A 12,454-nucleotide genomic window follows, 5' to 3' on the forward strand; every position below is an offset into this window, starting at 1 on the left:
TTTATGTTAGAAAACCTCCCAAAGTGAGATTTTCATGTCATGGGACCTTTAATAAAATGCATCCAATACACGGAATGTCCACTGGTGACGCCACTGAGGCTATAGTAGGCTAACGATGCTCTTAGCATCCTACGAGTACCCCTGGAGTCCTCGTTAGCTACGAGCGTTTTCACGACGTTTGTTACCAACGATGCTTTCGGGAAACGGTGTGAAAACTGTACGATGCTCGTACAACACACTTCACGATCCACTTAGGCTAACGATGCTTTCGGGAAACGGGGCCCAGGACAATACATTATGCTTCTCACCAGGTATTGCAGTCCACCTTGACCGTCTGTCCCGGCGTGTAGGAGACACTGTTGTACAAACAGGGACAGAGGTCCTCCTTGACACAGCCTCCTGCACCGTCAGTCAGTGAGCCTTCAGGACACATGCAGCCCGAGACGCAGCGATCACTGATCTGTTGAAAACATCGAATCATGTTGATTTAAAAAAACAATCTGGAAGAGTACAGTTTTGTTGATTCTGGCGACATCTCTGGCAACAAGCGGTACTTCATCGCAGGTTGTCGTCGCCGCCGACGACCTAAAATTCATAATACTTCAAATGCAGGCTTTCATCAGCGGGCTGTAGGCTCCATCCCCATTGGGTTCCCTCGTTCGACGATAGATGGTGACTAAACAGACATTTCTTACATTCAATCTTCGAGGTCACCACTTTAACATGGGTACCGTGAGTATTATATGAGTCTCCCAAATTAGACATCAGATTAATAATCGGAAATCTGGATGAGAAATCTGGGGATAATGAGATCAAAACTCGGCCAGCACTCAGTAAAGGAACGGTCTTTGAATGATTCAACGAAACCCGTGTAGATTGGCCGCAGCAAAATGACACGCATTAAAAACCCTCATCTACTCGCAGGCAGAAGACAAAGTCTCTCTTCGGTAGAATATCTCCATAACAAACAGGAAACAACACTCCCTCCCTCTACGTGTTGGTCCCAGCCCAGTCTCTGTGCACCCTCAGCAGCTCTGCTATAACACATGGATCCACTTACACATTCAGAGTCCTCAGACCTGCAACTCTTTTGGCATTCAGACCCCCTGGCGCCTTGCTGGAGCCCCGAGCAGTTGAAAAACACCATGGGAGCCGTACATGCTGAGGGGCCATAGAAAGTTTATAGAGGATCGGATCATACCTGACACATTGCCTGTAGCCGACTCTGATTGGCTGTTGATGTATGACAAAACGCAGTGATGTTAGTTTCCTTGTGTACTCACACGTTGCCTTGCCAACACAATGTTGCACTCCGTCCTTACAGGTGCTGGAACCAGATCAGCACAGAAAGGAAGCAAGGTCAGATACAAGGTCAAGGTCAAAGGTCAATGTGTGTTGTTCTCCTCTCTAGGCGGATAAAAAACAGGATTATTAGTTTGTCGTCAAACTGGAAGTGCTCTCTCACCAGGCGGTTCCCTGTTTCCAGTGTGTCTGTCCGGGGCGGATCACCACGTCCCCCTCGTAGCAGCAGCACTGCGAGGCGGGCACACAGCGGCCCTCCTCGTTCAGGTAGGTCCCCGGAGCACAGCCGCATCCGTCCATCGGGCTGAAGGCCACCTGGCAGGACGCATGGGGCTGGCTGAGGCCGAGGCAGGACGGCTGGCAGCCGGTCAGGCGGTAGGAGTAGACCAAACCCTCAGGGCAGCTGCTGGAGTATTTTGCTGTTGAAAAGAGACATGTATATGATTTGAAATGCAGGTTGTTTGATCGTTCATAGGTGATTGTCACGGGCCGGACATGAGATATGGCTGAACCCTGATTTCTGATTAGTTTTGGTAATTATTTGACTGGCCCCTTGGAACCAAAACTCTCCAAACTGCCCCCTCAGATCCCTCTTACGTGTTCCCCTTTAAATGTTTCTTTGCTTGGATTGGGGGGTTCTCTTTTAGAGAGAGACTAACTGCAGAGACAGTAACTGTGATGAGGGCTACAAAGAAACATGGACATGACGTGACTCGAGGTGGGGTTGCTGGGGCTTACTGCAGGTGGTGTTCCGCCACCCCTTGAGGGACACGCCCACGGCCCTACACGCGTGCACATAGGAGGAGAGTGCGGCGCACATGCAGTCCTCGCTCCTCTCACAGAGACACGTGTCGTGCAGGCAAGCCTGGGGAGGAGCAGTTCACAAAATGATGTCAGTTATATGATTATTGTTTGTTTGTATTATGTACTATGTATTATGACTTCATTTTGGTGTATGTCTATAATTATGTCTTACAACTTCGTAAACCGATGGGTCAATCTCTGAATGACACGGAGCGAAAATACCGTTGGCGTCGGACAACAAGGCACACCAGTAATTGGAGTATCTCTCTATAGAAAAAAGGAACACAACATGAGATTAACAACGTTAGAATGACTCAAAGCGGAGGCAAAGAGTTTCACCCCAGCGCTTGGGAGTACAGGTGAGGTGGTCTACCTTTGTCTACACTCAGACTGCAGGGGTTGCTGATTCGGTTGGTGACATCAGGGCAGCTGGGCTGGGCTCTCCACGTGTTGGCGTACGTCGCAGCCGTTCCCGCAATCATCCCGTTGGTTGTCTTGAAGTCGTCTGCTTCCACGTCGTTAAAGTCTCCACATAAGCCTGGATAGTAAAATAAAAGGCATGGTTTTATCATGTATATACATTTACAAATACTCTTTCAACTCCTGGTTGGAAAAAAGGAAAAAACACATAGAGGCAGTGATATTCAAAGTACGTACCTCGTAGCTGTCCTTTATAGGAAACATCCACTTTGATGTAGAGTTGCATTGTTGGAACTATCTGTATCTCGAGCTGGAGTCCGTCGACCGCATGGACAACAACGAAGAAGGTTGATGGCCTGAAGACTGTTATGTTATCTGAAATACACACAGTCAAATGGTGGTTTGTGTATTTGTATTTCTGTCTGTATTGTTTTGAGGGGGACTCGATGCTACTCACCAATGTTGAGGGGTAACTCGTGGGCCAGGTCGTTATAAAATACCTTTCCAGTAGATTCGATCTTAATCTTCTGTCATTTTAAACATGAAAATAATTAAACGGTTAATCATTTACCCTTTTAAGTTTAAGTTTATAACATTGGTCAAAAAGGTAGGAGAGAAAGCACATTTAATAAAATGCAATTCCGTCATAGTGGAATAGCTAAACTAAGCTGAATAAAACCCATTTATCTAATAAAGATGTGTGCAAAGAATCTTTTAAGATAATTAATTAAAAAGTGATTATAGTGATTCAAACAGTGTAGAAGACAAACATAACTCACCCTCTTTGCTCCGTACAGCAGTGTGACGGCCATCAGGCTCTCTGTGTCCGTTTGACTCAATTTGGCAATGTCCCCTAGAACTATATAACTGCCATTTATATCCTAAAAACAAGTAGGCCTATATCAATAATATTACAATATAATATTAGACAATATAAATGACATTATATAATATTACATTTCAGATAATTAAATGTATCTATAATAGATCATCTATACTTTGGGTATCTTATAATTGAACACCCAGTGACAATTCAAAATGGCCTCCTCGCAGTGGCGTAAATATCGACGGTGCTGCACCGGTTGCCCAGACACCGTCAGGGGCCCATGGAGGAAGAAAAAAAAAGGACCTCCTACCTAGCAGGGACGCTGGAAGTAATTCACAGTTGGGGGGGCTGAGAAACGTTCCGATGACCGGGGGGGTTTGTATCGTGAGCCTATACTGACTTCGGTGAGAGTTTAATTTTTTTTATACTGCTTGTGGCATTTATAGTCAAATATATTGTTTGAGTTATGTCAATAAAATGACAATAGTATAATAATAGTCTGATATATTTATGTATTTATGTATTTATTTCCACGGGGCTTTTGCATTTCACATTCAGCCTCTCGCCACCAGGGGGGGCTGCAGCCCCCCCACTTCCAGCGTCCCTGCTACCTAGGCGATTGCCTAGGGCGGCAAATGGGTCGGGGGCGCCCTCTGGCGACGCCCTTAATTAAGTAATTAAATTATACGAAACAAGCAAAATGAAATTACACATGTTCCCAAATTGAACGGACAAGGGAGGGGGCGGGGGATTCATTGTTAGGGCGCAGTGAAACCCTCACTGCAGCAAGCAGGACAACCCCCCCCCCCCCCCCCAATCCTTAGGGCCTCTGCTTGCCTCACCTTGGAGAGTACAAAGGTGCATTCTCCATGGAAGGTATAGCTTTTGTCATCGTAGGTGGTGATGTGGGATCCTCCCAGGAAGGAGCAGGTGGCTGGACACTCGTGCTCCTGACAGCTCCACTTGCCCAGGGTACAGGTACTACAGAGAAATGAAGTTACTTCCTCTACCTGAGCCCCAGTTGAGCCCTCTGCAGTCAGCCATCCATCACTGTACGAGATACGCATTGGAATACATTGATAGCAGAGTAGCAAATGAAACCATTTTGAAAAGGGCTTTTAGTGCCCGCATGTAATATGTTTCTGGGCATTTGGATAATTTCCTCATTTCCTGTACAATTGCATCAAATGCTACAAAATACCTAAATTATCTATGTTGCATGACGGACCAAAATTGAATGACTCCGATGAACAAAAAGACCTGCTCTGCAAATGCAAAATAAAATACACAAGTTAACTCTTCATTTTATTGGGGCAATTAACCCCCCCCACCCCATCATCATTTCAATTATCTTTTTTTAGGGGCGAAATGCCCAGAGTCCCAGCTAATTTCTGACCCTGATGGATAAGTACAGGCAAGGGAACCAACCATGTGCGACATGGTCCGGAGAAGGACTCCCCGGGCCCGTAGGCCTTCCCGTTGTGTTGGCAGTAGCACTGCTGCAGAGCCACACATCCACTCTGAGTGACGTCGTCAAACACCGTTCCTTGATTAGAAATATAATAAACATCACTTCACATAATGCTGTGGATCCGTTTTCTCCAGGGCGAATGAAAAACATGCTTTGGTGTGGATGTGGATGTGGTGAGGTTCAGGTTAAGGTTAGCATGGGGGGAAGGGGGAGCGGCCATGTTTGGGTTGAGATTCAGGGATAGGGGCTACGGTCTGAAAGTTCTTTGTGACTGGAGGAGCTCACCGGCTGGGCAGAAGCAGCCACTCTCACAGTGCTCCTCACACGGCTGGCTGCTCTCGGGCTGGGCGCAGGTGGCCCTGCAGGTGTTGCCACACTCCATGTACTCCAGGTTGAAGGGGCATTCATCGGCTGTTGATCCGAGTCAAGAGCAAAAGGGGAGGAAAAATCAGAGGAATAGAAGACACTTCTATTAAGGGTTGCAGATTGAAGGTGGAGATTTGTCGGTTCTTACCGCAGAGTTCGGCGGTCTTCCAGGGCAGGGGCGTCCCCCCAGCATGGGCGCACTGGCGGGAGAACTCCGCCATGGTGGGACACAGGCAGGTGCTTCCGTTGCCACAGTGACAGAGGTCCTTCTCACAGGCCTCCACGAAGGCGTCCATGTTGAGGAGGTCCTGGCAGCTGAGGAAGGCGGGCTCTGACAGGAGCTCCATGCACCGGTTGGTCTGCGGGGCAAGGCGTAACGTCGGAGTGAGACGGAGAGTTAACAGCGGTTCAGGGAGGTGTGGGAACCACTGATGGCTCTTGGGCTGGGGGGTGGCCCCCCTCTCTGGCCCCCTTTATATGTGGAGTCTTAAATATTAATTATTTGTAAGTAATATTGAACCTAATTTCTTAATAGTTACAAAAATTTTAAGAATACAAACACAAATATGCGAGATTCAGGGTTCTCAACCAAGCTCTGGGTGGCTGTATGAAAGACTTTCCTAACAAGCCTCAAACCACAAAGTATAGTCATCATTTCAATGCTCTTGGCTTGAGGGTGTGCCCTATCCCTGCGGTTTCTTGTGTACTTTATTCTAACCTGTCAAAACAAATGAATACATATTGCCATACACCTCGTTCACTACAAAAATGACCCTGGGCTTTCTTCTAGAGCTGCCACTGGTGAGACCAGTTCTGGCTGTGTCACACACCTGATCGGCACAGGCGGTGGGCTCCTGGTGGGATTCCATGCAGGTTTCGGTGGGAGCGTCGACCTTCCAGGAAGTCCCATAGTTGAGGGTGCCCTTCACCACACCTGTGTGCAGAGCAAGTATTGAATTGAGATTGCGAATGTACAACGATGAGGAAGTGCATGGTGTATTTAAACAGCTCAGCTACCGTGACTGATGAACTCGTTGTAGAGCTGGACGCCGTTGTAGTCGCCGCACAGGCCGCACGTTTGATTCATGTATTTTTCATCCATTTCAACCTGAGAAGAATTTTGTAGTGAAATGTCATTTTTTTCTTTCATTCTTAATAATCAAGCATAATCAGACAATTATAAATTGTTTTCTTTAATGCTTATTACTACATACATGTAATGCATGGGTAGTCTCATTCACACAAATTATTTCAAACTCAGTCCACATCGCACATTTTCCATCCAGTAGAAGCTCTATCTTCTTGACTCTAGCAATAATATCATGAGTCAAAAGCAGCCATCCTGACAGTAAAGCGCTTACCCAGAGAGTGTCGTTTTCGTTCCACATGACAACCAGACCCAGCTTAGCTTCGATGCGGACGTAGGAGCCCTTCCTCTGGATGGAGAGGCCGTACTGGCTGAAGGGGATCGTGATCCTGGGGGAGAACATTAAGATATGAGCCCCTCTGAGGGGTCAGGACTCAACAGGGATGACATAGAATCATCTGACCTTCATACAGGGGGAGCGACAGAAAGAGAGAGAGAGGGAGCGAGAGGGAGAGAGAGAGAGGAAGAGAGGGAGAGGGGGGGAAGGTAAGGAGAAAGGGAGAGAGAGCAATAGACCCTCGCATTGAAGAAGTCCATTTGTGGTTTACGAACCAAAATTACAAAAATGGGAATGAGCGTTCTCCCAATCATAAGGAATTCTCGGCATTCCTTACAGAATAGCCGCTTAACCTATCAAAGGGTGAGAGAGAGAGAGAGAGAGAGAGAGAGAGAGAGAGAGAGAGAGAGAGAGTGACAGACAGACAGAGAGAGACATATATATATATATAGAGAGAGAGAGAGACACACACATAGAAACACACACACATGGAGACATAAGAGAGAGGCCGAGGACCTAGGGAACATCTAGAGAGAGAACGAGGGAGGACAAGAGAATCAGAGAGAGAGAGAGACTTTCTAACTTTAAGACATCAGAGGAAAGGGTCCACAGCCTCACTGTTTGTCATCGACGGTGAGGGTGGTGTTGGCCAGCTCCACCAGGACCCCGTCCAGCCTCATCATGACCCTCTTGATGGAGGCCACCCCGTCCAGCTGCTGCCGCGAGAGCTGAATGTTGAAGTCCTCGTAGGCACTCCTGCAATGGGACGTCAGGACGTAGTTGCAAGCGAAGGGAAACTGGAAGAAATCTCCGTCGAAGGTCTTGAAGTGGTGGTTGCCCCATGTGCTGCAGAACTGGCCGTTATGCAACGGACTCACATCTGGTGGTGGTGAAAGACGACCGTTGTTTTAGTCGAAGTCACACTCACCGCCATGTAATGTCATGTCATGCATTATTGTTCAATGTTATGCTAAAAAAAGATAAAATAAATACCTGTTATGTTCTGCATTAGTGAGCTGGTGTCAATAATTACTTTGGGAAAAAAAAGAGAATGATATTTTTACTTGTGTGTTCACATTAAATATAAAATTTAATTAATAATTCTGTGTTCTTAAAAAGCCCCACTATCAATTGTGAAACAAATGGACAGTGGACATAGCCGCTGTTTAAAAAATGTAGAACATTTAAAATATGTATTTTTCTCCATTCAGAGTTGAGTAAATGCTAACACACTGCTGTCCCAGTCCACCTCCGTGTATACCAACCAGATCGTGATGTCAGTGGTCCGAAGCAGAAGAAGAGCCATACGGTGGCCCACCCAAGAGGCATTCTGCTTCTCCTCATCCTGTAAAAGCGTCTAACAACGTCTGAAGAATATGCCACTATCGGGCTGCATATTCTTTATATACATGAGGGCATTATAATCATAGTCTGTTTATAGTTGAGGTGCGGTAAGTGATTCCATTATGGGTGTCGACCCTTGTTGTCTTTGTCTATGTAGGCAGATAAGTGTAGCGCTAATATGGGCATGACACATCCACTGTTATGTTTGCTGTGAGAGTGTGATATTACAAGCAGCCAGGGCTTAAACTTCGCTCATCCGGCCTCGTCTTACAATACCCTCTCTGTTCGTGACAACTTTCCACATGTTGACGGGGCAAATCTTACGGTGTAACTCAATACTGTTATCTGTTCATTAAACATGCAGTGAGTGTTGATAATGGGTGTGCATGTCCATTGCCATCCAATGGACCACAACGTGTTGGACGTCAACCCCAATGCCGACAGAGAATTCCCCTAGGAACTTTTGGTTGGCCCTCATATTTGCAAAAGGACTGCCATCTCAATATTTACTGAGCACATAAAAAAACCCAAAAAAAAACAATGGAGAGTAGAAATGTTCTGATGGAACCACACAACCTTAACCTTACTTCAATGGATTCAAGGACATATGAGGACTCATGTCATAGAGAAATAGATTTGACAAATGCAATTTGGATTTTGCGCATGTCTTGTGGCAATGTCTGGCTGAAGCTTGGCTGGTGATATGTGTAATTTCAACACAAAGTGACATGGAGGCCTCCTTGTTTAAGAGACATTGGGGGAACATACAACATACTCGGGAGTATACACAGTAGGATTACATTACACAATAATGAGATGTAGCAATGCCATTATGTTTGTCTTCTCCAGCTCATGTTCTTACTGAGTTGTGACTACAGTAGTAATATTTACAAAGCTGTGAAAACATCTCAACCCCCATGGTTTCCCTGATCCGGGTGTCCAGGGATCTTGGACCAGCTCAATTCCAAGGAAAAGCCATGGCCACTTCACTCCAGTGAAGATGTTACATGAAGATGAGTATTACATCTCTAAGACTTTTTTATTATAATATATTAGTTTAGTTATAATCAATATATATGGTAAACCTAGAAGAGGATTGAAAACCTTATGCTTTTAACCCCATTAGTTGACTCCTATTGTTGAAGAAGTTCTTAAGGGCTGAACATGTGGATTTCAAAGGGTGCCCATAGCATTGACAGCATTGGCCAGCCTAAATGTATACGGAAGGTGTTTCTTATTTAGCACCCCTTACAAATCAACATAGCCTACTGCCCCTCAGCTATGGAAAGCCAAGAAGGCCACAATCCGGCCCTAGAATGGCGCGTTTAAAGTGCAAAACCGCACGGAAACCGTATGGATTCCGTACGGTTTTGAATGACTAATAGCCGCGGCTATTAGTCATTCACTCCGGCTATTAGTTATTCACTCCGGCTATTAGGTATTCAATTCAATTCAATTCAATTTTCTTTATTTCGCCATGTACACAGGTACTAGGAATTTTGAATGGTATTCTCCATGCAGGCTGGAGCATTACAAATAGAACATAGAACAGAACAAAGGGACAAGACAGAACAACAATACAAGAAAGTACCAGTATGACCATGGAGGTAGTGCAATAATGGAATTGTTAAATAAGTTAAATAAATAAAGTAAAGTGCTGAGAGGAGCCATAAAGCTCATGTGCAAGGGCTGTTTATGAGGGCTATTGCTTGTGGAAAAAAGCTATTGAGGTGACGTGAGGTTTTTGTCATGATGGCCCTATATCGCCGTCCAGAGGGTAGACGGTTAAAGAGGCAGTTGGCAGGATGTGAGGGGTCTGCTGTGATCTTCACAGCTTTCCTGCGGGATCTGGAGCTGTGGAGGTCCTTGATGGAAGGAAGGGGGCAGCCGATGATGCGCTCTGCAGCCCGTACGACTCTTTGGAGCCTGGCCTTAGAGCGGGCAGAGGCAGAGTCATACCAGACCGAGTGTAAGGATGTAAGCACACTCTCAATGATGGCCCTGTAGAACTGCACCATGATGGGGGGGCTGACCTGAAGTCCTCTCAGCTGCCGAAGGAAGAACAGGCGCTGCTGGCCTTTCTTCACAAGTTGAGTGATGTTATTGTCCCATTTCAGTGTGTTGGTGATGGTTGTGCCTAGGAATTTGAAATGTTCGACTACAGTGACAGATGAGTTGTTGATGACAAGTGGGGGATATGTCTGAACCTTTTTTCGGAAGTCCACAATCATCTCCACTGTCTTGTTGACGTTGAGCTCTAGGTTGCTGACTGCACACCAGGACTCTAGATGGGCGACCTCCCTCCGGTAGGCAGACTCGTTGTTGTTGCTGATGAGACCTATCAGGGTGGTGTCGTCTGCATACTTGATGGTCTTGACAGACGGGTCACGGGAGGTGCAGTCATTCGTGTAAAGGGAGAAGAGCAGGGGGGACAGCACACAACCCTGGGGGGCACCGGTGTTAACTGTGCGGGGCTGTGATAGATGCGGGCCCAGTCAGTGAGAAAATCTGTAATCCATAAGCAGGTGAGGGGGTGGATGTTCAGATGGGTCAGTTTGCTATGGAGGAGGACGGGAATGATGGTGTTGAAGGCAATCCACAAACAGGACTCTTGCAAAGGTGTTCCGATAGTCCAGGTGTTGTAGAATATAGTGAAGGGCTATGTTGATTGCATCATCTACTGAGCGGTTGGGTCTGTATGCAAATTGAAGGCTTTTAGATAGGAGAGGACCAGGCGTTCAAATACTTTCATACTTTTGTATGCAGAACGAGCCCCTCCCTCTTCTTTGCTTGACCACTAAGTTTGAAGGCTGTCTAACCAATCAGTGAAGAGAAATACCAGACTAAAGTAACGCATTGTCGAGACTAGAGCTGCAGTGCCTCCATGTTTCGCCGTAACATAAAGCTGTGTTGTCTTTACTAGTTTCACTACAATGTAATGACCACCACTAGCTAGTGGAAAATACATTTGTGTCTAGTACAGTGATATATTTGTATATGTTAGGCTATATATTGAGATGGCAGTGTGCGAAAGACCCGTCAATATTCAGGGAGGCCCTCATCCCCAGATTGTTCTCGAAATGCAGTAGCCAGCTAGGCCATAACGTTACAATATTTCATGGATGCAAGCAAGCCAAGACAATCAATCTATATCTATAGCCTACATGACAACACACACACACACACACACACACACACACACACACACACACACACACACACACACACACACACACACACACACACACACACACACACACACACACACACTTTAAACACACTGGTAAAGCAATAGGAGCCTGCATTGGCTAAAGTTGTTGGGATGCACGTTATTTTATAACAGGGAGGGGCAAAGTTGTGCATTACAATGCAAACACGACAATAATTGGCACCGTTCTTGCGCACTCAGAAGAACATGAACTGAATAAATGCCAGGTATATAGCATATCGGAGACGGGCACACAATCAGTGCATTTGCAAATGAGAGCCTGCAGTATGACCGATCTTGTGACATTATTTAACCATCCATCTACAGCTAATACGATCAGACAGATACATCATTGATCATAAGCCCACAACAAGCCCAACATCACCACGGCAGGTGCGCTCTCTCGCAGTTTCGCCATGAAATCGGCTTTGTGTGGACGGGGCCCTAGTCTCGACAATGCGTTACTTTAGTCTGGTATTTCTCTTCACTGATTGGTTAGACAGCCTTCAAACTTAGTGGTCAAGCAAAGAAGAGGGAGGGCTCGTTCTGCATACCTAATAGCCGGAGTGAATAATAGCCGGAGTGAATGACTAATAGCCGCGGCTATTAGTCATTCAAAACCGTACGGAATCCGTACAGAATTCTTGCCAAACCGTACGGTTTCCGTGCGGTTTTGCACTTTAACCGCGCCATTCTAGGGCCGGATTGTGGCCTTCTTGGCTTTCCATAGTTCCGCGGCGCAGCCGTTCCGCGGCGCGTACGCGTCCGGTGGAATCCCGGTGTAACTCGCTCGTTTGTTTGGTAGCTGGAGGCGGGCTGCTTCCAGAAATGCGTATCTCACTCAAAAAATCATGTACAGACTTATTTCAAAGTTTGTATGCGTGTGGGAGCACCATCTACCCACAACCTCACCCCAAATCCCAGGAAAAGTAATGTTTTCATAATATGTCCCCTTTAAAGGCACCCAGTGCAACTTTCGAGGCTTAAAAATAAACATTCAATTTCTAGTCTTTTTTACACGTAGTAAGTTTCAATAACTCCATACCATTACATACCGACATTTAAGCAGCAAAGATGAGACGTCGTTGTGTGGTGAGAACTGATACAAAATCGATAACAACAACAATGCCACCATTTTCTTTATTTTTTGTAACCTACAATAAATAAAGCAGGCTTCCAGTCAATGGAAAAATGGCTTCTCCCCACCGGCGATTGTTGTTGTTTACGATTTTCTATCAGTTCTCACCACACAACGACGTCTCATCTTTGCTCCTTGAATGTCGATATGT

General features: G+C 46.0%; 1 protein-coding gene across 1 annotated transcript in view; it reads right to left on the reverse strand.

The window, feature by feature from the left end:
* The window catches only part of LOC132464971 (mucin-5AC-like), a 32,299-nt gene extending 24,213 nt beyond the window's left edge, over positions 1 to 8,086 (reverse strand). The window contains exons 1-20 of the mRNA XM_060061605.1: positions 7,879 to 8,086; positions 7,607 to 7,645; positions 7,232 to 7,493; positions 6,551 to 6,665; positions 6,207 to 6,297; positions 6,020 to 6,123; positions 5,338 to 5,548; positions 5,109 to 5,234; positions 4,781 to 4,898; positions 4,195 to 4,333; positions 3,306 to 3,407; positions 2,984 to 3,053; positions 2,764 to 2,901; positions 2,480 to 2,644; positions 2,279 to 2,373; positions 2,041 to 2,167; positions 1,466 to 1,721; positions 1,284 to 1,327; positions 1,061 to 1,161; positions 309 to 460 (exon numbers count right to left, since the gene is read on the reverse strand). Coding sequence (XP_059917588.1) covers positions 309 to 460; positions 1,061 to 1,161; positions 1,284 to 1,327; positions 1,466 to 1,721; positions 2,041 to 2,167; positions 2,279 to 2,373; positions 2,480 to 2,644; positions 2,764 to 2,901; positions 2,984 to 3,053; positions 3,306 to 3,407; positions 4,195 to 4,333; positions 4,781 to 4,898; positions 5,109 to 5,234; positions 5,338 to 5,548; positions 6,020 to 6,123; positions 6,207 to 6,297; positions 6,551 to 6,665; positions 7,232 to 7,493; positions 7,607 to 7,645; positions 7,879 to 7,957 — 2,534 coding nt within the window. The 5' untranslated portion in view covers positions 7,958 to 8,086. The remainder of the gene's footprint in view (positions 1 to 308; positions 461 to 1,060; positions 1,162 to 1,283; positions 1,328 to 1,465; positions 1,722 to 2,040; positions 2,168 to 2,278; positions 2,374 to 2,479; positions 2,645 to 2,763; positions 2,902 to 2,983; positions 3,054 to 3,305; positions 3,408 to 4,194; positions 4,334 to 4,780; positions 4,899 to 5,108; positions 5,235 to 5,337; positions 5,549 to 6,019; positions 6,124 to 6,206; positions 6,298 to 6,550; positions 6,666 to 7,231; positions 7,494 to 7,606; positions 7,646 to 7,878) is intronic.
* Between the last annotated feature and the right edge of the window lie 4,368 nt (positions 8,087 to 12,454).

Source organism: Gadus macrocephalus, chromosome 9 (assembly GCF_031168955.1).
Source record: "Gadus macrocephalus chromosome 9, ASM3116895v1".
Taxonomy (NCBI): domain Eukaryota; kingdom Metazoa; phylum Chordata; class Actinopteri; order Gadiformes; family Gadidae; genus Gadus; species Gadus macrocephalus.